General features: G+C 38.2%; 2 protein-coding genes across 2 annotated transcripts in view; one reads left to right on the forward strand and one right to left on the reverse strand.

Annotated features, from left to right (window-relative positions):
- The window catches only part of ADSS2 (adenylosuccinate synthase 2), a 35,227-nt gene extending 32,002 nt beyond the window's left edge, over positions 1-3,225 (reverse strand). The window contains exon 1 of the mRNA XM_016151263.2: positions 2,945-3,225. Coding sequence (XP_016006749.1) covers positions 2,945-3,127 — 183 coding nt within the window. The 5' untranslated portion in view covers positions 3,128-3,225. The remainder of the gene's footprint in view (positions 1-2,944) is intronic.
- A 1,850-nt stretch (positions 3,226-5,075) lies between these two features.
- The window catches only part of CATSPERE (catsper channel auxiliary subunit epsilon), a 77,519-nt gene continuing 55,202 nt past the window's right edge, over positions 5,076-27,392 (forward strand). Inside the window, exons 1-8 of the mRNA XM_016151264.2 lie at positions 5,076-5,188; positions 9,704-9,752; positions 10,332-10,405; positions 10,708-10,777; positions 12,512-12,582; positions 17,103-17,127; positions 23,032-23,112; positions 27,175-27,278. Coding sequence (XP_016006750.2) covers positions 5,124-5,188; positions 9,704-9,752; positions 10,332-10,405; positions 10,708-10,777; positions 12,512-12,582; positions 17,103-17,127; positions 23,032-23,112; positions 27,175-27,278 — 539 coding nt within the window. The 5' untranslated portion in view covers positions 5,076-5,123. The remainder of the gene's footprint in view (positions 5,189-9,703; positions 9,753-10,331; positions 10,406-10,707; positions 10,778-12,511; positions 12,583-17,102; positions 17,128-23,031; positions 23,113-27,174; positions 27,279-27,392) is intronic.

The raw sequence follows: 27,392 nt of genomic DNA on the forward strand, positions 1-27,392 counted from the left end.
TGCTTAAGGTCTGGTACAAACTGCAATAGTTAAAATCTCTGTAGTTTGTACTCAACAAAATAAGGAAATAAAGTATAACAGTTTGCTCTGAGAGGATTAGGGGGTGGGAAACAGTAATAGGCTTCCTAACAAAACTACCTTTGCGCTGCCAGAAAGGGGCCTTCCTAGTCCCATACTTTAATCTTTCGAAAACCTGCGGCAGTACCCCTCTCTGTCCCAACCCTGGCAATCCTTGTTTGAGTAAAAGTTATCCACTAGACTATAAGCTCCTTGTGGGCACAACCCCTGCCTTTTTCAGCTTTTTAACTCTGGGGCTAAGTGGGCCCCTGTAGATACTCATTATGTGATCGTGGGATGAATGAACCGGGCCGGGAGCTGGTCCTATACGTTAATTCTTCTTTTTCTTAAAAGACATATTGATTTAAAATTAAGGCATCGGTAGTGGTTGTCTTTTGATGCAGGACCTACACACTTATTTACAGATCTAAAGTATCTATCAAGTTATAAATAACTCTCTACAAATCCTGTATCTGAAATATAGCCCTTAAGTGCTATGATGATAAAAACGCCACTAACTTTGCATCTAGTCTTTCCAAAATGGCATTTTATATATTAAAAATATGGAGTTAAATGCAACGTTTTTTTTTAAACTGTATTTTATATCGGGAAAAAAAAATCCTTACTTTATTATTTCACTGTTGAAACATGGATTATGTATATATACCACTTATGGAGAAACGTTCTGTATAAAATTTGAGTTTATGGCATAAATGTTACCAAAAAAAATTAAACTCGAACAAAGTACATATTTTCAATAATACACAAAATTCGAATTGTCAAACGAGGCAACTGAAGCTCAGGTGTTGACTTTTCCCAGCCCTCTCTATACACAACATTCCATATTCTTCAGTTTTGTAAGCCAGAAGAACTTCATGAAGTGGATGTCAGCTTGCTTGGACTGCCAAATGGTATGAAGTCACCAAGGTGCATCGCAGGAGATACGCTTAAATCTATTCATTACTCATCTACTTTAACAAGACCAAGAAGAATCCTTCTAATGCTGAGCTCTTAAAAGGCGCTGGAATATAAAGATTTTAGAATTATAGAAGGAAGGTAGTAAGACAAGTTTACAGGTAAGGTAAGCCGAACAAGTCTGCTCATGTTTCCCCTCTATCTTCAGCTAACATTTTAAAGCCAAACTTGGTTCCTTCTCAATCACTTCTCTCTAGACTTTCCAAGGGCATCGGAGCAGACTGGTCCAAGACCTCCTTCAAGACTGCTTTCGCAGTAACATAGCAATACGTCCAAACTACAAACTCATTCCACTATTTTTCAAAGGGCTATTAAAATTGAGGAACTTTCCTAATAAATGCTATAATGATTACATCCCCGAACCTTCTCATAGCCCATAACGTATGTAGCTCAGCGTGAGCGCTACCATCTCCAGGTAAGGAAGATAGTAAGGAATGACACAGTGAAGTAAACAAACAGGCCTCAACCTCTCTCCCCTTCTGCTGGGGAAGAGTCAGGTCTTCTTAGACCTCTCTGCCCACAGCATGGCCAGACCTGATGTGAAGACAAAAGGGAGGTGAAGGCTGGCTTCCGGAGCACCTCCTAAGGCATGTGGGGCAGCAGTTCAATGGCAATTAAGTCAGGAATGTGTGTTGCCAGACAGGTGGGGGAATAGAAAGTCAGCATGGAGGGCGAGGTGGTGGTGTTAGCGGCGGGTGCTAGTACTAAGAAGAGCCAATGAGGCACCCGCTGGCTATCTTAGCTGAGGAATGGGCAGGGTGGATCTCTGCATGCAAAAAAAAGCAAGATAAGTCAGAATAGCTGCGTGTATCTTTTTATATACCTTGTTTCTGCACACTCAAATGGTATTTATTCAATTTTAGGTAGAAAGCTTCTAGTCAAGTGGGCCTACCAACTCGGTAGAACATAAAACAGCACAGCATCATTATACAGAGCCATGTATGTTTCATGAAGAAATATCCTGCGACCTAAACAGGCAGCGGCTGACTTCAAATATCACAGTGCGATTTGTTTTGAAAGTGGTTATTGCTGAACTATTTCAAATTTTGAAATTGGTAGTAGCTATATAGGAGCCTTTACAAAGGCCTGGCCTCTAGGCTGCTTCGAAGCAAACGACAAATAGGAAGAAAAATTACACTGAAAACCACGTGTCTCCCGGTAGGAAGTACATTACTATTCTCTTTCCCGAAAGTTCACTTTCGGTGTGAGCGTAACGATGCAAATATTTCTAAATACCAGATTTCGCATCCATGTATTTACTTGCCTCACTAGTAAAATAACTGGAATTACGTCCTCTAGGACTAACAGGTAAAAATAACCTCCCCTTGATATTAATATATAGGAAACGGAGTAAAAAACCGGGGCCGTGAAACAGTCCAAAGCCCAGGGGTGGGCTCTCGTGTCCACAAAGTGGACCGGAGGCGAAGGTCTGCCAGCTCGGGGCCTGCGGGCGGGGGAACGGTGAGCCTGGATCTCAGGGCTTTTCCGCACAGTCCACTCCCGCTTGGTTTCCCGGGGTGGGGCGGGGAGGAGGGTGCGGGGAGGGTGATGGGAAGGAGGATGCCGCCCGGTTGGTCCCCGCCCGGAGTCGCGAGCAGGCCTCGGGCGATACCTCCTCAAACTCGGAGCGTATCCCATCCCCACCCCGGCCCCAATGCTGGGGCTGAGCGCTGGTCCCCAGGCACCGCGCATCCCGCCAAGGCGCCCGCGGAACCCGCCTTTTCCCCCGGAGACACTCCGACCCCGCCAGCCGAGACCCCAGGGCAGGGGTCTCTGACCTCCCTCCATTTCTCCACGTCGCCGCGGCTCCCGGCAGGGGCAGAGCAGCTCAAGGTGACACCTTGCTGCGGACGGAAGGCCCGGGCCGCGGGCCCGGGATGCCGGGCGCGGCTGCCTGCGCGTCGGCGCTCACCTGGCAGCGGCACACGATATCGGCGTCCTGCGCCAGCAGATCCACCATCTTGCCTTTGCCTTCGTCGCCCCACTGTGCGCCGAGCACCACCGTTACCCGGTTGCCGCCGGGCCGCGCCCGCGGGCGGCCGCAGTCGCCGTTGGGCAGGGACGCCGCCGCCGGGTTGGTCTCGACAAGCGCCATGGCTCCAGGGACGAGAGGCGAGCCCGAGGCAGACGCGGCGAGCAGTGCGCGGACCGAACCGCTCTGCGGCCGCCAGCCACATGCAGAGGAAGCAGGAGCCAGGGGCGGCCCCGCCCCCGCCCCCGCCGGGCCGCCACCCTCCCGCCAGGCCCCGCCCCCGCCGCCGCGGCCCCCTCACGGGGGGCCCCTGACCGCCCCGCGCAGGCCGGCGCCGCAGCACCTCCCCGAGGCGGAGGCCCTGGCGGCGGCAACTGCCGCCCCCCGGCCCCCGAGGCCACGCCCCTTCCGCGGCGCGGCGCGCCACTCCCCGGCGAACCCCGACCGCGGAAGGGGACGGGGGCGGGGCCTCGGGCGCGCTGCAGCCTCCACGCCCCGCCCACCCGCCCTTCTCGCCGCTTTTCAAACTGGAGAGGCGCGGAGGTACGTGCGCCGGCATCGGACTACAACTCCCGGCATGCCACGCTCTGGGCCGAAGCGACGTATTCTGGAGCCATCGTGGGCACCGTAGTGGTGGTGTCTGCCGTCTGCAGGTTCCAGTCTCTGACAACGTTCGTTTTAAAATTAATTTTTAATGATTTGGTTTTTTTTTTTTAGTAACGGGTGATTTAGTGTGTAAAAATACAAAAGGTGGAATTTCGTAATACAGTGGGATGGAAATGGAACATAGAGGTTTTAGAATTGGAAAGCAAAGGTCTAGAAGAACAGAGATGAGGTCAGGGGTCAGTAAAGGCAAATTCGAAAGTAAAGCAATAAGGTAGAGGACACTAAATCTGGAAATCAAATAGAATCCTAACTCTTCTCATTTTACACATTAGTAACAGACTCAGGGAGGAAGAGCGAATTACGATGTCGTATAACAAATGCCAGACCCTAGGGCATTTCAATTCCCACTACCACATGACGTAGGTAATGCTATCCTGTCCTTATTTTACAGGATTTGAGAGTTGGCTTGCAGTAGGGAGGGTTGAATTGGTATCTCGGCGGTCTGAGTCCAGAGCCAAGGCCCCTTCCCGTATATTCCGCTCTTCTTGGTGTTTCAGTTGCCACTGGATTCCGGAGTATATACCGACTAATGCCCTTCCAACAGCAACACAGTAACTATGACGTCTAATGCCGATATAAAGTTACTTCAGAGAAAAAGTGGGACTAGACTCGCATTAAATGTAGTGTCTCGCAAATCCTGTCTATGCAGTCACGTTCTCTAACGGTCCTTAGAGCGTATTTTAGTATTTTATTTCTATTCAATGGTTCATTAAGTCAGTAAACATTAAAAAGCTACTAGGAACAGACTGAGCCGTGCACTGCTGACATTAGAAGGAATAAAGATACAATCGCAGCACTCAAGGATTCAGATTATTTGGTCTACCGACAAATAAACAGATAAATTATACTACGGGATAACTTTCGCGTTTGTTTACCTCGGGATTACAAATCTCTTTGTAAACCAGAATGCTATCCAATTTTTTGTACTCAACTGCACGAGGTAGGGTTAGGCATACAGTAGTTGTTCCATAAGCACACGTTACTGTTCATTTCTGTTCAATTTAAAAATCATCTGTGGAGTGCCTGTTCGCTGGAAAGCACTGCCAGATACTTATTTGCTATTGTCGAGGTCGTACACGACGAAGATGTGGGCTAAACGATACACTAATTTAAAAGTTTCGCCTTCATTCAGCCAACTCAGATTTTCCAAAGTGGTTTTGCTATTTTACTCAAAAAAAAAAAAAAAAAGAAAGAAAAGAAAAGAAAAGAAAAAAAAGGCACGGTTCTGCCTTTCCTAAAATCTAGTTTGGATTTTTGACTCCAGCAACTAACTTGCAGGCACCTAAGGAGCGCAGGGCGCACGCGCACCTGCTGTCGCCAGTGAGCAGGCCCGACCCGGGCCACCTGCGCGCGCCCCGCAGCGCCTCCGTCGCGGCCTTGGCTCGCGCAGCCCGGGCCCCGCGAGTCCAGAGCCAGCGCGGCCTGGGCGGTTGAGCCGAGGGTCCGCGGCACCATGTCGGCCCAGGGAGTGGCAGTGCTGCTGTCGTGGATGAGCTGCTGCGGCTCGGCTCTGTGGAGGTAGACACCAGTCGCGGACAGGGCCACCGGGAAGGGGTCTCCCGGTTGGTCCGAGCAGGTGGGGTCCTCGTACCGGCGCCTCAGTGTCCGGGGACCACTCGCCAGGACAAACCACGGTCTTGTCCCCGAGCGCCCGGAACACCGGCCACCCACAGCTCCAGTCCGAGAGTTTTCAATGAATGACGGAAGAAAATGCGGGGACGCTGTTAGGACCCTGCTGGTAACTTCGCGTCGCTGTCCTCTTGGACAGCTGAGCCCATAGATTTCCTTAAACTTGTGTCCTCCGACTGCACTGCTTTTGCGAGAGAGGAGAAACGCAAATGAGAACCAAAAAGTTGCCACCAGAGGTTGGAGATTGGTGGGGAGGGGGTCTGAAACATTTCACTAGGATAGCTAGTTACTAGGTGGTTTATATTAGGTGGTTGTGGTCCAATGATCTGTGGGAAAGTGCATTCTAAAATGCCAACACCATACAAACGTGAGGAGATGTGATTCCGGAATCAAGTGAGTTGATTTGGAGAATGAAAACTTTAAAGTTCTGCGAGATCCTTAATGCAGGTTTGATTTTTGTATTCGGTAACTACTGGATTGGAAAGTATATCAAAACATTTTAGAAAGATTTTCAACCTAAGTTAGAAAGATTTTTCAACCTAGGTAAAAATATGGATGATTAACCAGCAAAATCACATTCCGCGAATATTCGGCTTAGTGGAGGTTTTGCTAGAACAATAATTATTACCCTCTAACATTAAAACGTAAGAATACCGACAATAAATCACATCATTATAGAGGTTTCGGAAGGGAACCAGGGCACATCACTGGACAGGTGGAGAGGTCAAATAGTTAAGAGTCAATATTGGAAAGGTCAGTGAAAGATTGAGAAAGAGTAAAAACATAGCATTCTGACAGAACTTGGTAAGCCTTCGTTTTCTTCTCTATGAAGTGAAGATAAGAAAATTTATCTCATGAGGTGGTTGTGAGTCTTGAATGCAATGATATAGTTAAAGCTCTCAGCACAGACTTGGCAAACAACGAATCAATAAATCATGGTAGCTGATAATAAGGATGGCCTATGAACTCAGGGAGCTTGTAAGTTTTGTTATGTTGTACTCCAGTCACCAAATTTTTCTGTAAAGGACCAGATAGTAAATATTTTGGGAGGTGAATTTCATTTGTAGAGTTTTCTAATAAGATCATCTCTGCATACATAAGGTAAATCTAATTCGGTCATGGTTTATTACCTCTTTATACCCTGCTGTATTCAATTTGCGAATATTTTCTTTAGGATTTTTATATCTATATTTTTCTTTTTCAAAATGTCTTGGTTTGGTTTTGATCTCAGTGTTACAGTAGATTTGCAAAACGAATTAAAGAGTATTATCTCTTTTTCAGTTCTTTGGAAGAGTTTGTATAGAATTAGGATAATTTGTTCTTTGAAACCTGTGAGGAAGATAAAACTATTGCTTTAAACCTTTTAATGGCTATAGAGTTATTTAGGCCTTTTATTTCTTCTGGAGTTAGTTCTGATAGTATAAATAAAATGTCTACTTCATGTAATTTTTCAAAATTACCACATTATTGAAAATATTTTCTTATCCTTTTACTCTTTGCTTTTTCAGTAATTGTGGCCCCTTGTCATTAATATTATTTGTCTCATCTCTTTTTTGTCTTGCTCAGTCTTGTCATAAGCTTGTCCGTTTTACTCATCTTTGTAGTTTTTGTTTTATATTGATTTCTGCTATCATTTTTATCTCTTCTATTTCCTTTGGGCTTATTCTGATACTTTTTCTAACATTTTAAGCCAGATATTTAGCCAATAGTTTTTGGCTTTTATCTTTTCTGATGACATTTAAAGGTATTAATATCCCATAGTATCCCATAAAAAAAATGATGCCTAATCTTTTATCGTTCACTTCTAGATAGTTTTAACTTTCACCATGATTTCTCCGATAACCCTTGAAATATTGAACAGTTTGACTAAGTCCAAGTATGTAAAGATTTATCTTTTTTGTCAACGAGGTCTCCATTAATTGTACTATAATCAGAGAGCAGGATCCACATGATACCTGTTCTCCGAAATTTGTTGAGACTTGCTTTATGACCTAATAGATGATCGGTTTTTATAAATGTTCCATTTGTTTTCTCATGCTCCACTAGTTCAATTGGGTCATACTTTTCATGGAGTGATCTTCTCTGTCCTTGAAAATACCGTTTGTCTCAAAGCCTTTTTTGACTGATGGCAATGTATTCCATGGGTCTTGGACTTTCTGTGGAAAACGTACTGTGCTTCCTGCAATATAAGGGTTTCACACGTGTTTCTGTCAGATGCCCAAAGACCAATTCGTGGGTATGTACAGTAGGATGAACAGGGGATTTGAGAGAAAGAGGTTTACCCAAAGAATATATTCCTTAGTTTAGGAAAAAAAAAAGACCAAAAAAAAAAAAAAAAGAGTAAAATTAAAGTACTCCAAATACTGGAGATGAAGGAAGGAGCAAAGGTCAAGAATTTTTTTCGATTTCAAAGAACTGGTAGAATGGGAACACACTAGAGAAAACAGGAAGGAGAGGCTCTTGTGGTCCAAGAGTGAGATGGCAGTGCCCTTTTTGTTTAAAAAACAAAAACAAAGAACAGTATCAGGACATGGTCCATCTGCACACCCCACACCTATGGTCCTCCCAGGCCTATTTCCAACAACAACAGATTAAATATTTGAAACAATTAAGAAAGCAAGGATGAGGAGGTGTTATCATAGCTGTCTGTGATGAAATTAATAAATTAAATATGACTCCTTTAACTCCTGTTGCCTCTATAACTTGTCCCCAGCTCTAGTAGGAAGCTGATGAAGGAGAAACTGGGCTTGCCAGGAGAAGTAGTTTTGTCACTTAGCTACTAGGTTTCATTCACAAATTAAATTGCATACTTTGACATTATAAATTAAAATACAAAATCTGCCACTTTTATTTTTCTTTCTCCTGAAGCTTCTGTCTTTCTTACTATGAAGAGAGGGGTCTTAGAGTCATAGGAAGTGGGAAATGCTTCACACTTACTTGAAAAAGGAGCCTTTGATGAAAATATATCTCATTTTATGGCATCGCCGCCTCAGCTCCACCTCAGATCACCAAGTATTAGATTCTCATAGGAGCAACCGGTCCCTGGGGCCAAAAAGGTTGGGGACTGCTGCTTTATAAAAACACACGAACATGTTTTCATATTTCATCTGTGTATCTATAAAACGTGTTTCATTATACTGGTGACTGATACCTGTTAATAAGAATTTAGAATGCTATTAAGGCTTGTATAATTCTGCTGAAAGACTTATGTAGTGATATCTCAGCAATCACACACACACACACACACACACACACACAGAATTGCCTCTGACTTAAGATTTCAGGGATGGAGCAACTGGTGTGTAATGTAGATGTGGAACAGATTATCGAAGCAAAGGGAAGGTGAAGAAATTCTAAGATGATGCTTTACGATAGCCACTGGCCACATACGGCTTTTGCACACTTGAAACGTGGCTAGTCCAAATTCAGATCTTTCGTTAGTATAGCATACACACCAGATTTCAAAGACAGTACAGGAAAAAATGTAAAATATCTCATTAATAATTGTTTTATATTGATTACATGTTGAATAAATTATATTTGTAAAATCAATTTCACTTTTTTCTTCTAGCTTTTTAAATGTGTCTACTAGAAAAAATTTAATTACATAAGTGACTCCCATTATATTTCTTCTGGACAGCACAGCTTTAGATAGATCATATAGACAGAAATTAAAGTACTCTGAATACTGGATAGAAATGATAATGAACAAGGACTCACAGAAATTTGTTCTTCAGTGTTTCAAACAAGAAATACTGTCTCATGGATTTTCAATCTTTATTCATTTTCTTTTAACTCAGTTTATAAGTGAAGGAATTAGAGTCGATATCCTTCAACAGTTTTCATCCTAAGACAAAAGCAAAATGTATAAGTATTTACAGAGAGTTCCTGACTTACAATGGCTCAACTTCACGACTTTTTGACTTACGACTTTTCTGCCTTACGATGGTGTGAGAATAAAATGCATAATAAATTACACGGGATAATCAACACTTCACTATAAAATAGGCTCTGAGTTGAATGATTTTGCCCAGCTGGAGGCTAACATCAGTACTCTGACCACATTTGGGGGAGTCGGGCCAAGCTGGGTGTTCGGTAGGATAGGTGTGTTAAATGCATTTGTGACTTCGTATATTGTCAATACGATGGGTCTGTCGAGACATGACCCGATTGTAAATCGGGCAGCATCTGTAAGTCTTATTCCAATGTCTTCAGATACAGGGCAAATTCGAACACCCTTGGCGTCGGGGGTAGAGTTCACTGACATCCTCAGCTATACCCCTGACTACTCTTTCCAGTCGTGTTTGGGCAGAAACCCACAGCGTGCTCTGACCATGTCTAGAATCCCTCTTATTTGGAGGCGAAATTAGGTTTAATATTTGTCTTTGATCTTTTCCTCCACAGGTATTACACAAACAGCCCAAACTACCACATTTTTAGTACCAGAACTACTGTAAGTGTTTAATTTTTTTTAATATTATAGTTAAGTATTAATTTCTTTTACCTTAGAGCAGAGGTGAGAGGTAACTATACTCTGTTGTATAGCACAGTGTGATTCTTTGATTTTTAGTTCATTTCCTTCATTTCATTTATCTTCCTCATGTAGATTCCCTTCTCCAACAAATATCCTTAAATATGTATGTAGCAAAAATGGGTAGCGTCTTGAGTGTTTTTGTAATTTAATATTCACGAAATTGTGTCAGGATAGGGATAGGATGACCATGTCTCATTCATCTTTTTTTTTTTTTAATCCTCAGAACTTACTAGAGTAGCAATAACCTCCTAGACACTTAATGAATAAATTATTTTTGAAATAAAATAAAAATCGTATAGTTTTTGGGGGAGACTACCAAAGAGTCCCAGAAAAGTTACTTGTCCTTTGCCGTATTACTTTATATAATTTCAAAGAAATTATTTTTCTGTTCTTTCTTTAAATAATGAGGACCCAGAAAACTGAACCCTATATTTGAACACTGAGGTGAAAATTTTACAGCAGATTTTTTGTTTGAACTATTTTTACCTTTTTTTTTAGATTAAGTTAGAGTATGAAGGAACGTCATTTTCTGAGTGGAGTGTGCCAGCAACTTGTTCTGTGAAAAATAAAAAGTAAGATTTTCGGCATGAATGTCAATATATGTGTGTATTTACATGTAACAAAGCATTCATCCAGTGTACATTCAGATTCAAGGCTGTGATTTAATGTAAGTTTCTTCCCATTAAATAGCTGTGAAAAAGAAAAACAAAATCACTTTGAAAATGGACAGAAGTAAAATGTTGCTATATATATGTATTTTTTTCTTAATGACGTACAGTCGAAATCTTTAGGCTTAAAAAGTATTAGGGAAATTTTTATCCATTTCTCATATTTCTGTACTTATTTCTCCTTGCTTGTTCTTTTTAAACACTAGATCACCCAAGACAGAACTGCGATGCTCGTCTCCCGGTATTCACATTATAAAGCCAGTTGTTACAGGCCCAGTAAGTTGAGTTTAATACCTTACTAAAACTTGAATAATCATCTGTTACATTTTTTTTTGTTGTTTTTTGAGCTTTCAACCTAATTGAACCTGTTTTAAATAGTGACAAAGTACTGGCCACAAACCTCACAGCTAATGCTCCCACACAAATGTCTAGAGGCTCCATGTGATTAATCCTGCCTTTACTTTGGGGCCTATGCCTTCTTTTTAATTTAGAATCTTTATTTTCAGGGAGCAAGTAGATAGAGTCATGTGGGAGAGGCCAGATGAATATAGATTGAAAAATATTCGATTTTGGCTTTTTAAGTTTATGAGTATTTGCCAGTTTCATGAACACAATTCATAAAGAAGTAAAAGACCTTTTCTCTTCTGTCATATGTTGGAAGCCCATATAAATGTGTAATGTTATGTAAAAAATATACTCATAAATACCTGCATATATAAGAGTATTTTTGTTATTGATGTATAGTGTCATTGGATCTTATATCCTCTAAGGAAGTACATGTGACTTTTGAAACACACTCAAGAACTCTCATGTGACTTTTGAAACACACTCAAGAACTCTCAGTTATAACAACCAAAAATGTCTCCAGACATCGCCAAATGTCCCCTGGCAAGCAAAAATCACCTCCGGTTGCGAACTATTAAACGAGAATATTAATCGAATTGTATTAACAGTAAGGAAGACTGTCTAGGAAAACTGTTTGCCTTTACACGCTCATAGAGAACACTTCCGTGACCAGATTTTTTTTTTTTTTTTCACTAATTCTCCGGCATCAGCTGGGTGTCGTACAATCCAAAGTTTTGATACGGTCTATCTGCGTGAGGTTAACATCGCGTCCCACAAGTTAAGGACTTACTCCTACAGGACTGTCCTCGCTGCAGGTGCCCATCTCATGTCCCAAGCTGTGCAGTACTTCTGTACAGTACCTGGACTTCTGGCTGACTGGGCACAGTCCAGGTTCCCACGACCTTCCCCTCAGGTTCATAACTTTGCTAGAACAGCTCACAGAAGTCTGAGAAACACTTGCATTTACCAGTTCTAACAAAGTACATGATAAAAGATACAGAAGAACAGCCTGGCGAAGTGGTACGTAGGGCAAGATCTGGAAGGGTCCCTATGCAGTGGGGACGCATCACCCTGCCTGCAGGTGGGTGTGTTCATCAGCCTGGAACCTTGGGAATCCCATACTTCGGGGATTTTTGTGGAGGCTTCATCACACAGGCATGATCGATTACTGACTCATTTTTCAGCCCCTCGCCTCTCTCCAGCAGATGCAAAATCAAGCTGCAAGTTCCAAGCTTCTAAGCATGGCTTGGTATTTCTAGTGACGACTTCCCATCCAGGAGCTTGCATCAGGCACTCCTGTCCCTCAGGAAATAACAAGAGTTTTAGGAGCTCTGTGTCAGGAACTGGGGTCGAAGACAAAATATTACTAGGAGCGGGGAGCAAAGACATATCTATATTGTGTTATTTCACAAAGACGAATGTATTGGAAACAGTAAACCATCCAAATTTGTCGCTCATGATTGTAAATTCTCGATTACAGAGAATACCCAAAGAATTCAACTAGCATTATATGAAAATGTATTAGTTCTCTTCTGAAATTTATTCATTGTTCTTTCTCTAATCTTAGATAATTAACTTAACTCCTCTGTGATTTTTATGCCTGTATCCAAATTTGTATTTAAAGTTGATTTAATATATCTTAGTTTTTTCTGGGATTTATTTTAGGATCCAGAAGAAGAACGTTATTTATCCGTGGACAGTTCTCATACTTGCTTTCTGTGGTATTGTAAAGTTGGGCAAGTAATGCAATATTGAATACAGAAGTTACTAATGCTTTTTAACAATATTTAGCTTTAAATTTTAATTAACCTTAAATGGATTATCTGTGTTATAGTTTTCATATAATCTTTCATTCACCAATCAAGATATCCTCAAATATACTGCTAAACTAACATTACACAACAAATAATAATAATAACAACCACTATTTAAACATATACTGGCTTTTACATGTTCATACTTTATGTAAATTGTCTCTCAATTTTCATAATCATCACACGAATGAAAGTATTATTATCCTTGTTTTATAAATGAGGAAATGTAAGCTTGGATAAATTAAATAGTTTGGACAAAAACACACAGACACTAAAAGATAACATTGGGATTTGACTCTGGCCTTTCAGACCACAAGGCTCTTTTATTCCCATTACGTATATTATATTCCCATTACATATATTATATCTTTTGTCCTGGACAGCTCTTCAAACCCATTGTAACATGAGATTGAATGAATATAACTAAGAAAGGAAAACTAGTAAGAGAAAAAAATAATTAACTGCGTTATAAAATCATTCGATAAGTAAAAAAGTCAATGGATTCAAACATTTTTAATAGCATGATCGAGGCAGTATCCTAAGCACTGTATAGGCTACAAAGCTCTGTCTTTTGTGGCCCCTGCTCTCTAGATTACTGTAATGTACCTGTTTCTTTTTATCTACTCCCAAATCTCCTGTGGGAGAACTATCCATCATTCTGTGACAAAATTGTTAATTTTGTATGATTTATACGGTACTAACTCTACAACCCCACATTTCACGGGCCATAGTGATTAGCTGACCCAGGCAGAACTGATCAGAATACTCATGTCGTCAATAAAGCATGCTTGTTACTGATAGTTTCATTGTCCTGGTTCGCATGGTCCCTTAAAGTCACGTGACCCTCAGTTTGTTTATCCATTCTTCTTTTTTGCACATTCGAGTTTTCCTAGTTTGGAGCTTTTATGAATGCAACTGCTATATATATATTTTTTAGAACAGGTCTTTTTGCAGACATAGATTTTCATTTCTCTTATTTTGTAAATTTTTGGGGTAGGATTTCTGGATCATGAGATAGGCAAATGTTAAACTTTTGAGGAAAAAGAAATCATTTTCCAAAGCAATTGATTACTGGCAATGTATGAGCATTCCAATCACTCCATATTTTTGCAAATGTTTAGTATTGTCATAGTGGGAATCAAATGGTATATCATCTGGTTTTAATTTGCATCTCATATTGAGTACTTTTTCATGAACTTATTGACCACTCCTATATAGTGTTTTGTAAAGTATCTATTCAAGTGTTTTTACCTAGTTTTTAATTGGACTGTTTTTCTTCTTACTATTGATTTATAGTATTTCTTAACAAGTCTTAGATCAGATATATGTATCATGAATATTGTCATTCAGTGTATGGCTTGGCTTTTCATTTTCTTAATGGTGTTTTTTAATAAACAGAAGTTTTAACTTTTAAAAATGAAAATCTCTTTATATATTTTTCCTTTTATGGTTAATACTTTTTAAGTCTTATCTAAGAAATCCTTGTCTACTTGAAAGATATGAAAATATTCCCCTGTGTTTCCTTATAGAAGCTTTGTCATTTTAGCTTATACGTTTAGATTTATTAACTGTTGGGGTGACTTAGCTTTATGAACTTGGATGTCCAAATCCCTCCCCAGATTTGAGAAGTTCTCAGCCATTTTATTTTTCATTAGGTTTCTTCCCCTTTTCTCCTCTCTTTTTCTTCTGTGACTCCAATGATGCATAGATTGTTTCTCTCAATGGTTTCCCATAAGTCCTTAGGCTTTTGTCAAATCTTTTTATTCCTTTTTTTTCTTTTCTGATCTTTTCAAATAGGTGTCTTTGAGGTCACTGATTATTTCTTCTGCTTGGTCCAGTCTGATGTCGAAGCTCTCTTGTAAATTCTTGAGTAGAGTCATTTTACTCTTCAGCTCCAAAATTTCTATTTGTTTCTTTTTTTGTGCTTTCTTTGTGTTAATGTTCTCATTTTGTCCTTGTATTGTTTTCCTGATTTTGTTAAATTATTTACCTTTGTTCTCTTGGAGCTCTCTGAGCATCTGAAGAACTGTCATTTTGAATTCTTCGTCAGGCTATTCAGGTGTCTCTTGTCTTTGGGGCCCGTTACTGGAAGTTTGCTGTGTTCCTTCTGTGGGGTCATGTTACCCTGCTACTACATGGTCCCTGTAGCCTTGGTGAGTACCTGCACATTCGAAGAAGCAGTCACCTCTTCCAGACTTCATAGACTCACTTCGCTCAAGAAAGACCTTCATCTAAGTGGGGGCATGCTGGAGCGTGCTGTGACCCAGGTCTACTGGTGTAGGGTACCAACTACAGGGGCATGTGGTGGCTCTGTCCCCAGGGGAACATGATGTCTTGTCAGCTTAGGCCACTGGAGTCCACAATATGGACAACTGCATGGTTTTTGGTGAGTGCCGTGCAGTGTCCACAGTGATGGCAAAGGCTGATAGGGTCTTCAGCAGTGCCTCCAGGTCCAGTGGCTAGAGACCACAGCAGGCGGCGGTGGCCCAAGCCAGTGGTGTGCACACACTAAGCAGCGGGCTGTAGGTGCCTGTGTACTAGCAGGGGAGGGTTGCAGACAATCACATGGTGGTGAGGGCCTGGGCCAGTAGCAAGAGACAGGACCACGGCAAGCACACCAGCAGCCGAGGAGACCCCTGGGTGTTGGTGTGCACTCCTGTGGCTGCAGGGTCTCGTCGTGGGTACGTGTACAGTAGTGGAAGCCGGTGATCTGAGTGGAGCCTGCAGAGTGCAGCTGCAAAGCTGGTGGGGCTAATCGTAGGTAACCTCAGGAGTGTAAGTCAGTGACAGGCGATAAGGCCGGATCTGGGCCCCCAAGCCATAAGCCATGGGCCCTGACTGTCCAGTGCATTCCTGTGGCTGCAAGATTTCACCATGGGTGTGGGCACAGCCATGGAGGCTACTGACAGGACTTAGCCAATGGGGTACGAGCACATCGCTGGAATGACTGGCTGCAGATGAGGTCAGCAGTGCAGGCCAGTAACCAGAGGCTGGGTCACATCCACCTTTCACAGTCTCCGGGAAGGATGAAACCAAAGCGGGGCCCTTGTGCAGGATCCCGAAAGCCCAAGGAAGCTGGTCACTCACCTTGCTCTCCTTTTCCCAGCGAGAGGAACTCTTTTCGCCAGGGAGTTCCTTCTGGGCACTGAGCAATGCCAGGCTGGTGGATGGGGTGATGCACGCAGATGGGAGCTCTTCTGCCTTCCCTTTCTGTGTGGTTAGTCTCAGGTTTTTTTGTTCCACTGCATTGCTGACATTTTGTAAGTGTTTTTGTTCATGGATAGCTGTCTAATTGTTGGTCTTTGTTGCAAGGACAGAGTTTGGGGTCTCCTCCTCCACCATCTTGGTGACGTCAGCTTTTTCTTTCTCTACAGTGATTCTTTTCCAGTCTTTTTCCTTTGCTTTTTGTAATCTGTCCTTACCTTTAATGTCGGCTCGATCCAGGTTTCTCTCCTTGACCCTCTTCTCTTTGTACGCATCAGTCTGTGCACCAACTCAAGAAAGCCAAGCTAACTGATGAAGACCCAGCAGAACGCTGCTAATATTATTTTAACATGGAAATCAGGTTGTCGCTTTAACATCAACTGATACTATCTCTCTACAAGGTTACTTTTAATAACCTTTTCACTATTAATACATCGACTTCTTTCCTGTGCCTCTGACAAGTAGCTAACATAAGGTGATACATATCAGCCCTAGAGCCAGAGATCTAAACTTTGAACACATTTGCCTATCAAGTATTTTAATTTATAGTATTTGTTTTCAGCAGCTTTCTAATATGAGATTAAACACATGAAATCCTAGGTTCATTACATGGTTTCAGAAACTCACTTCATACACATTCACCGATTCCCAAAATACTTTCGTTTTGTTTTATATCTAATAATGTACGAGGCCCTGTGCAGTAATCAGCAAATGAAAGAACATAGTCCTAAAGCATTGGCTTTTAGAGAGTATACAATTTAAAAATATAGATATCTTTAAAGTGAAGAAAATCACTTCCTACAAAACAGACAACTAAACATACAAATGAATGTTGTCCTTTCATAAAATCTACATTGAACAGTTGGTAAATAAAGGATTTGCAGTATTAATTGACTAATTTGTTTTTGACATAAGTTGCAACATGTAAACACTATTGATTTTTCATGCGGAATGATAATGTCAGCTTTTTAAGGGTTAATCATGCATCTTTGGCAATGTTAAATTCGCAGTATGCTAAGGAAGCATACAGATCGAAGCTTCTCATCCTTCTGTGATGACACAGGAGAATCAATAGTTATATTTAATTATAGATATGTAGATTTTATTACTCAGGTTTTTATAGGTAATAGAACATAAAGAGAATATTCCAAGATTTAAAGACATGCATCTTGGAAGTAGAATATTCAAACTAATATTTAGCATGCTGTCTACTAAAATTTGATTCTTCTTTTTCCCAGCAGTTTCTTCCACAATTTAAACCAGGTAAAATGTTTTTAAAATTCTTATATATCTTTTATATATCACTACTATATTATTTCTCTTTTTATTATCTGTATTTACCAGAAGAGGAATTTTCCAAACTAATTTTTCAACAAAATTTCCTTAGAGCAGTGGTACTCAAGGTATGGTGTGAGGATCCATAGGGCCCCACAGACCTTTTCAGGAGGCCTGTGTGAGGTCCACACTTTCCCAACCTCATATCTGTGTGAGGATAGATTCTCCCCATACACTCCGGCAAAACAACATGTACCAGCACTTTGAATGCAGGAACACAGATGGTAATCCAGCTGTCTTCTGTTAAGCCAGGTATTAAAAAGATTCTGTAATGTAAGATGTGAAACAACTATTCTTCTTCCTATTATTTTGGTTTGGAAAATTGTTATTTTTTCCACAAAAGTATATCAGTTATGTTAATATATAATGAGTATATCATAGTTTCTAAAATAAATTATTAAATATCTTTACATAGCCTCAATTTTAATTTGTTATATAGTAAAGATTGATAGATCTAACCCACATGAAACAAAGCTCTGTGGAATTTTCAATGATTTTTAAGACTATGAAGGGATCTTGAGATCAAAAGTCTATTATATTTGGATTAGAGGACAATCAGAAATGTAGTAGCTATAATTAAAAATTTTTAAATTCAAATAAGGTGGTGATATTTGGAAATTAAAGCTCTATAGATAATTTAATTTTCTAAAAGTAGTGATTTATGAGAAATAATAGGCAGTAAAATAATAATAATAAATAATAAACTTCCTATATTGGATCAAGATGATTGAATGAGTCCATGTGTCTATATGAACTCTTAGTCCCAATCCAACTGACATAGAACTTCTTATTAAGGCTATAACTATAACAGTGCAAAAAAAAGCAAGAAGGAGCATTATTTATGGTTAACGAATTTTAATATAAAAAATAGAGGGAAACTTCCAGAAATAGAATACATATTACAGACCCAAATAATGCAGAATAACCACCAATTCACTCAAAACATACAGAAATGCCTTTAGAAAATATGTGTATGTATAATGCTAGTACAGACTTTCACATTAATATAGATGCATGTGTGTATAGAATTTATAAGGAAGTAAAGGAATTTTCTATTTGTCAGAAATAATTAAAGAACTGAAAGCCAAAGTTATAAGATTGAAGTCCGAACTCAGTATTAGGCAGAATATAGTCCCTAGTAGATAAAGGGTGATGTTTTAATTTGTGTATGTAGATAGAAAGTGAAGCCTCCAACCTGTGGAAGAGGACCAAGCTGAAACTAATCTCCCTACATGACACTAGAATTTACAGAAGTTCTGTAAAATGGAAACAATTTAACAGAATTCACTGGCTTGGAATGATTGAAAAGAAATGATATATCATTTAGGGGCTGTAAATGCACAAGGAGTTACCTACATGAAATTTAAGGTGGAAATCCAAGATTAACAGCCCAAGAGGTTGGAGAACCTAGTGCTAAGTAATAAACACAAAAAAGCAAAAAAATTTTAAATGCTAAAAATTCAATAAGAGGCAACAAAAATAAAAATGAAATAAAGAGAAATTAGAACATAAAATATAGGAACACAAAATTAAGATTTAAGAAATCATTTAAATTACATCAGCAATCAAAATGTGATTGGATTAAATCTACCTAATAAATGACAAAACTCCAGAAATCCGATTTTTATAAATGTTACATCGTTAAAACAAAGAGTAACAAAAAATTTGTAAAGAAAAGGATGCAAGCAAGTTAATACATCAAAAGGAAACTGGGGTGATGAACATTACATAAAAGATATGTGAAACCCCAAAGACATTAATAGGCATAAAGATGCAAAGTATGTCATAATAAAGGGAAAATGTACAAAGATAAATTATGCACCTAATAATATAGCCTCACCCAATCGTAAAGAAGATAGAAAGTTACCCAATTCATTTTCTGAATCCAACAGTACTTTAATATCAAAAGTAAGGAAAGAGAAAGAAAAGAAGAGAGGGAGGGAGGGAAGGAAGAAACAGTAGAACAATATACTTATATATATATATAGGTGCAAAAATTCTACATAAAATATTAGCAAAAGAAGTCCAGCAATGTATTAAAAAAACAAATTGAAAAGGGACAGTTTCATCCAGGAGTGTAACATTCGTTGAGGATCAAGACAATATTCATTTCATCAACATAATAAAGAAAATAAATGATCATATCATACATTTAAAAAGTCAAGTCATTCCTAATGAAAACACTAAGTAAAATAAGTTTAGAAAAGAGCCACTTAATTCTAATAAAAAGTGTTTACTTCCCAAATAACTAAGAATAATTATTATAAATTATTAAATACTTCAAATGCAATTAAAATCAGGAACTAGACAGATATACTCACTATCGCCATTATTATTTAACATTGTCATGAATAGGATAGTGTAAGTAGTAAGACGAGAAAAAGAAATGTATGACATTATAAATTTACGACTTTAGTAAAGACTATAAAATCCTTAGGAATAAGTTTAACAAGAATGATGCAGGAGCTGTATCAAGAACCTCTCAAATTTTGTTGAATGACTTTAAAAAATATGTAGTTCTTTAGCTTTTTAATTGAACTCTAGAGTTCAATTAAATATAGTTTAACATTATGGAATAATAGAATATAATAAGCTATCCTCCTGAAAGAAAATGAAAGTGAGATCCTCGCTCATCTCACACACCAAAAAACAAATTCCAATTGGCATACAAGATTTAAATGTAAAACAAACAAACAAACAAATATTCGGTTGGGTTGCAGGAGAATCTTAAAGCTGGTCCCAAGAATCAGAATCAAGGGAAATCTACGTGTTTAAGACTGAAAACCAGAATCTACAAATAAAAGTCCTAATTAAAAATGTGAAAGTAAAAATTTTCATATCACAAAAGCACCACAAACAAACTTAACAAATAGTTATGAAAAAAATTTTACAACACAGTTGACACTAAACAACTAATCTCTAGTGTTCAAAGAGATAAAATGATGGGGGTGTACATTGGAGCAACCATTTTAAGAAACGGTTCTTTATTATCTTACAAGTGCTCTGCAACCCAGCAATTCCATTTCTAAGTATATGCCCAAAAGTAACTCTTGCACTCATACATCAAGAGACATTTTCAAAAATGCTAATAGTAGAACTGCTCATGAAATTCATCCCTCTCATACAGAAAGAACTCAGATGCCCCTTTGCAGGAGAATGGGAGAATGTATAGTCACATGACAGAATTTTAAATGCCAATGAAAATGAATGAGTTCAGTTATGGGCAATAACATGAATAAATATTAGTTGTAGAATGTTGAAAGAAAAAAAAAATGCAGGTCCTGGGAAGCTATGTGTAGGGTGATCAAGTTCAAAAATAGTCAAAAACTAAACCCTGTAGTAATAAACAAACAAACAAACAAACAAACAAACATAGAATTCAGGAGTGAGGACCTCTGGGCAGAAATAGAGAGAAGAAAGAGAAGGAATGCATAGGTAAATGAAATGCATTTGTAGGGTTCTAGTTCTTAAGTTAGGTGGGGAGGGGTGTTCCTGGTTTTCTTGTTACTAATTTAAGATTTAAGCAATTACATAAAGAGGGTCATGCTAATCATGATAGTGACTCCAAGGATCATGATTATTCTTATTCTGTATCTGTGTACCTAAAGCACACACACACACACACACACACACACACACACACACACACACACAAAAGATCTCTGATAAATGAAAATAGTAATAAAAATGTAAAAAATGCTATGTATACAAAAGCAAATCTAACAAAATGAGAAGGTGCTGAAATTCACTTAATCACGAGAAAATTTAAATTAACAGTGAAATGTCACACTCATCATACTGGTCCAATTTAAGAGAAAATAACTGTCGCTAGGTGGAATCTGGGCCAAAAAGTACAACTCAAATTTTGCTGGTGGAAAATGTGAAGAGTTAGAACCCCGCTGAATTTTTGGAGAGTAATCTAGAAATACCTATTCAAATTAAAAATATACATATTCTTTGGATCAATAATGCCACTCCTTAGAATCTACTCCATAGAAATAAAGCCTTCAGTACATAAGGCTATCTGAAAAAGGATCTGTATTTTGCAGCATTGTAAATAGTGGTAATAAAACAGAACAAAACCGGAGTCATAGTAAATCTCCATCATTAGAGAAACAGATCTGTAAACGAGAGTATAACATCATAGAATGTTATTCAGGCATTACAAGAGTTGACATTGGAGAATTTCAATGATGTATATTTGAGTGAAAAAAAGAGAATGTGGAAAGTGTAAAATGTGATCCAATTTTGGTTTAAAAACTCCTAAAATGCCTCTTTTAAAAAACATGTACGTACGTATTTGTGTAAATGTCTGCAAATGCTTATCTAGTGTAGATAAAGATAGTGTAGGTTGTTAACTCAAGTTATATAGTATGAGAGAGGATTAATATAGGTGAAGGAAATACAAAGGAGAAATAAAAATCTGCAATAAAGAAGGAAGGAAGGAAGGAAGGAAGGAAGGAAGGAAGGAAGGAAGGAAGGAAGGATGGAAGGAAAGGAATATATAGGGACAATATAGAGTCTAAGGCAAACTGATCTAATAGGATAAAGAGGAATGCCATATAATTATAAAAGGAATAAAATATATATATTTATATATATATTCATGTAACCACTACACAGATCAAGATATAGTACATATATACGTAGAAATTCTTAAGATAAAAACCTTTCACAAATTATTAAATAAAAGACTTAAATAACCTTATAGAAAAAATGGAAAATGAGAAAAGAAAATGAACAAATAGTTCACCATGGAGGAAATACAAGTACCACTTGAACATATGCAGAGATGTCCAAATTTTCTCGGAATAAAAGAAATGCATATTAAAATCCCATTTAAGTATCATTTTGACCCATCAGACTGGCAATATCCAAATGCATGACGACATACTATGTTGGGAAAGCTGCGAGAAAAGAAGAAATCTCATGCATTACTGGAGGAGGGAATGTTAGCAACTGCTATGGCAAACGATGTAGCAGTAGCTGTAAAAGTTACCAATGCACATACTCTGTAACTCAACAATTCCACTTGGAGGAATACTCCAAGGTACAAAATGATATCCGCACAAAGATGCTCATTAGAGCATTGATTATAATGTTAAACGATTGGAAACATGTTTATCAGCAGGTTACTGAAGAAATTGGAATAAAATGCCGCGGAAAAATTAATGACTATGTAAAATCGCTAAGATATAACTCGAAGAGGGTGATATAATGTTTGAAAAAATAATGTATAGCATGCTCGCATTTATATGAAAAGGGGAAAAAGGATAACATCTTTATTGTGGGGTGCAGTAGACGGACTTGTGGAAACTGAGTGACGGAGTACAGAATGAGAGAGACAATTTTTGATATTTTAAATATAATTTGTTTTAATGATATGAATAAATTGTCGATTCAAAAAATAAATAAATAAACAAGAAAGAAAAGAATTAGATCTACATCTGTTGAAATGGCCATGGAGTATCAAGTGACAAAAGCAAGTTACGATTAACATGTCGTGTGCAATTGCATTTTTATAAAATGTTGTGAGTGTTTGTGGGGTGTGTGCTACGTCTATTTGTGAGCGTAAAGAAAGATATATAAGTGTTCCTATGAAGTTTTAACATTAGTTACCTCAGGAGCGTACATGGGTGTTATTAACTCTCCCTTCATATATCTTTGGATTGTTTCACTTGCTAAGAACAATACATATTGCTTTGGTTTCTTAAAATGAGATAATCAAAATTTTAAAGATAAATAAAAAGCATTTTTATGGTTATGTTTGCCACAACTAAAAATCAAATTCGTCCAAAATGTTAAGAAATGCAAACACATTTTATTTTGTAGGTTCTTCTCACTATATGGATATACGATCCAGAAAACGCAGACCCAAATGAGTTGCTACAAAATGCAAATGAACCTTCACTAGTAGGTGGAAACATTATTATCATGCATAAAAGTAATATGCTACATTTCCTTTTTACAGGCTGTAAGTAATTTAAGTGGCCCAGAACTAACTAAATACAGTTTAATTATCCATTAAATTTAGTTTACCCATTATGGTAATTTTGGATTTGTGCTCGAGCACTACAATTATAAATCTTTCTTTAGAATTCCTTCCTGAGCATTCTCTGAATTTTCTATGGACCTTACAATTCATGTAGAGGATGTTCCTTGAGCATCTCTCTTGAAGTCACCTTTCAAAATCTGTCCAGTGTCTTACTGAGTCCTTTGCCACTTAGAGACGAATGAATTTCCTAAAGGTGCAAGACAACCCTTTATTTGTCACAAATTTACCTCTTTCAAGATTTTTGTCTTCTGTTACAATTAAAATGTGTCAAAGAGAGATATAAAATGAGCAGTTTCGATTTCTCATGGAACTATTAATGAGTCAAGACATCTGATTTTTTAATGGCATGTTATCGTGACTAATAATCAAATTCACAAGAGGTGGACTGAAACAGAGTGGCAGCCAATCAATTAATTGTTTTATTTGTCAATCAACTTTAGAGGAGATGAAATAAATTAATGGAAATGAAATAGTTTAAGCATTACTGTTACTTAATTGCTAATCTTCTTAAGTGAAAACATGCACATTTTAACATGATTTGGTCCATGCATACCTAATACTGTTTTTTTTTTTTAATTTCCATATTTATTCATCGCCATGTCAATTTCCTTAACAACAGCGTAGACTCTTGACTCTCAGACTGTTACCAGGGCACCCGAAACCCTGGATAGTGCATCTGCCACTCTTCTGGGGCCTGTGCGCCCCACGTGACCTGCCTCCGGCTGCAGGTGGCTGCCGGCTGCCTGCACTCACCTGCTGTCCCATGCTTCTGTGCCTTTGCTTATGCTAGTCCCTGTATAACGACTGCTCTTTCCCTTTCTTCATCTACTCACATTTTAGGTCTCAGGTGAGGCATCACCGCTTCCACGGCGCCTGCCTGGACCAAATCAGGACTTTTTTCACATGCATACTTTGAGGGGATTATTTTAATGCTACAGTTTTGCTATATCATCGACCAAATTGCTATGAGAAAATGTGAATTGTCTGTTTGGGTTTTTATCAGCCAAGGTGTAATCTGTCTCACAGACACACACCCAAATCCTAATTCTAGCCTGACTTTTCATGCTTCATTCTCTTCCTTAACCATCCCTGACAACATTATATAAGATTTAACACATATAAGAGTTATCTAAATAATCCCTTATCTTAATTCCTTCTTTCATTTTTGAACTTCAACCCACCCTTGTCTCTCATCACATTAACCCCCTTTCTGAGCCATACTCTGTGCCCAACTCCCACACCGGGGAAAAGAGGACCAGCAGCAGGCATGGGGGCCTGGGTCACGTATTTGTACTATTTGCTTTAAAAATATCAAAAAATTTAGAGTTTTATTTCCTTTAAAGTTGTTTTTTTCCTTTATCATTTCAACTGTGAATTACATTATAAAGAAAAAGAGCATGAAAGCCAAGAACACAATTTAATAAATAATATAAATAGCCATATACCAACTCCTAAGAAATAAAACACTAACAATAGTACAGAAAGTCCACATATGTCCCACGTGCGTGAACATCATTTCTCCCTCCACCTTAGAGGTGCTTGTGTGGCCGATGTCTCGTTCCTGGTCTTAGAGGAAAGGCCTTCATCCTTCACTGCTGAGTGTGATGTGAGCTGTGAGTGTGCCAAATATGGCCTCTGTTACGATGAGGCGTGTTGCTTCTATACTTAACCTGTGAGGAGTTTTTATTATAAATAAATGTTAAAGTTTGTCAAATGCTTTTACGGCATCTATTGAGATGATCGTATGATTTTTGTTTGTCCTTCCATTAATGGCATGTATCTCATTTATTGATTTGTGTATGTAGGACCACACTTGCATCCCAGGATAAATGCCATGTGATGATCACATACGATCCTTTTAATGTGCTCTTGGTTTGCTAGTATGTTGTTGAAAATTTTTGCATCTTTACTCATCATATTGGTCTGTCGTTTTTGGGATGGCACTGGTATCAGGATAAGGCTGGCCTCGCAAAATGTGTTTAGGAGTGTTCCCTTAATCCAATTTTTTGGAAGATTTTGAGAAGGATTGGCATTAACTCTTCTTTAAATGTTTGGTAAAATTCTCCAGTGAAACCATATGTTTGTTTGTTCATTTGCTTAATAATCATTCTGATGGGTGTAAAGTGGTTGGTTCCTCATGGTTTTGATCTGCATTTTTCTAATGATTAGTAATGTCGAGCATCTTTCCATGTGCTTATTTGTTTAATCTTCTCTGGATAATCGTGACTCAAGTTCTTTGCCTAGTGTTTAATTGGGTTGTTTTTGTTGTTGTTGAATTTTAGGGGGTCTCCCTATATTCTGTATATGAATCCCTTATCATATATATAATTTGCAATTTGATGCACAAAAGTTCTTAATTTTGATCAAGTTCAATTTGTCTGTTTTCCCTTCTGTTGCCTATGCCTTTGGAGTCACATCCAGGAGATCATTACTATCCAATGTCGTGAAGTTTTTCCCCTGTTTTCTTCTAAGTATTTTATAGCTTTGGTTCTTATGTTTAAGGAATGTGGCGTCTGGACGATACAGTTTGAGGAGTTGCATAGGAATGGGATGGTACTTGGATCCACGCGATTGAATGAAATTACCCAAGGAAGAGTATGTACTGTGAGACGAGTGCTAGGCAAAGAGAGTCTCGGACCGAGCTCTGGGGATGTCCAAAAGAGCAGGGGGGTGGTAACATGAGACTCGAAATTCTCTCGTTTCAAAAGGGGAGGTTAGTCCAATTTATCAAATGCTGCTGAAAAATCAGGTAAGATAAACAGAAAGGTGTTTATTAAATTGAACAACATGCACAACCATATATTGATGTCACAACTAGAAAAATACTTTTGGAAATAATAATATAAAATTTGGCACCAGCATAGTGAAATTTATTGTTATAATAATAAAGTAAATTGTTTATTAATGATTCGTTCTAGAAATCATTTTGGTAATATGTATTAAGAATTTTTAAAGTATTAGTAACTTTTTACCTGTAATCACATTTCCAAAGTTGTTAACTTTGGAAACAACTATACATCTGAAGATGTCCATGGCAGTAATATTTATAATGTTGAAACAATAAAACTACCTAGATGTCCAATAGAGCATTGTTAAGCCAATGATGATAATTTACTCACGCTGTTATTAAAAATAATATTTATATAGACTTCTGGTTATATAGTATGAATATGTAACAGTAGCCTACATTTGGCAAATCCTAAGAAAATACCATGAATGCATTTTTTATATTTTTGATAATTTCTTTGTGGTCCTATAGTCTCACCCTTACTGACACTCATCATCATATCCATCTCAAAGGCATATTTCTAGGAAATTAAAAAGAAGCACTATTGGATGATTAGGGCAGAACAGAGCTATAAAATTCTAGACTGGTCCTCATCTGATTTTTTTAATTCTAGGGATTCCCCATAATGCAACTATTGTCTCTGTCCTGAAAATACCTTCTGAGGGCTAATTCCTATCAATTCAACTTTTCAAATCTCATGAGATTTTTTTTTGTGAAAGCCTCAAGATATCATTTGAAACCTTCCTTGCAAGAGTACGTTATTTTGAAGGCAGGCTTACATAGAAATAATCCTAATGGATTAGTTTTAGAAACCCCATATGTAGTTCATTGATATTAAACTAAGGGTATTTATTTAAGGGTCCTCATAGTCTTACTTTATTTAAGATTCTGATTGTGCAAGGTATTTTCTACATGTTAGAAATTATATTATGACTTTTGTAAAATTCATAAAGTTCTAATGGGGAAAAGGCCAAATGGTAAGAAAAAACCAAACCCGAATCTTGAAAATGTGATAAATTTATAAATGTAAATAGTATCTTAACTAAAAGAATAAATTCAATATATCATGATACAATTTTCAAATAATTTTGGCTATAAAAAGAGTAAAAAGATTTTTTTTTTTTTTTTACAGAATTCTATCGTACTTAGCAAGCAGTTGGCCAGTTTGGGACAGAGTCCTACTATACATACATTTCTGAAGAGAAAATCTTATTTTCCACATGGAAAAGTGAATGGGTATTTAATTTTTAAATTTCAAATATAAAATTCACCTTTATAATTCAGTAAAGTAACTATCAGATACTTAGAGAGATTTTTAAACCCTAGGGGAATTGCATGGAATATCTTATA

This window comes from Rousettus aegyptiacus, unplaced genomic scaffold (assembly GCF_014176215.1).
Source record: "Rousettus aegyptiacus isolate mRouAeg1 unplaced genomic scaffold, mRouAeg1.p scaffold_m13_p_18, whole genome shotgun sequence".
NCBI lineage: Eukaryota > Metazoa > Chordata > Mammalia > Chiroptera > Pteropodidae > Rousettus > Rousettus aegyptiacus.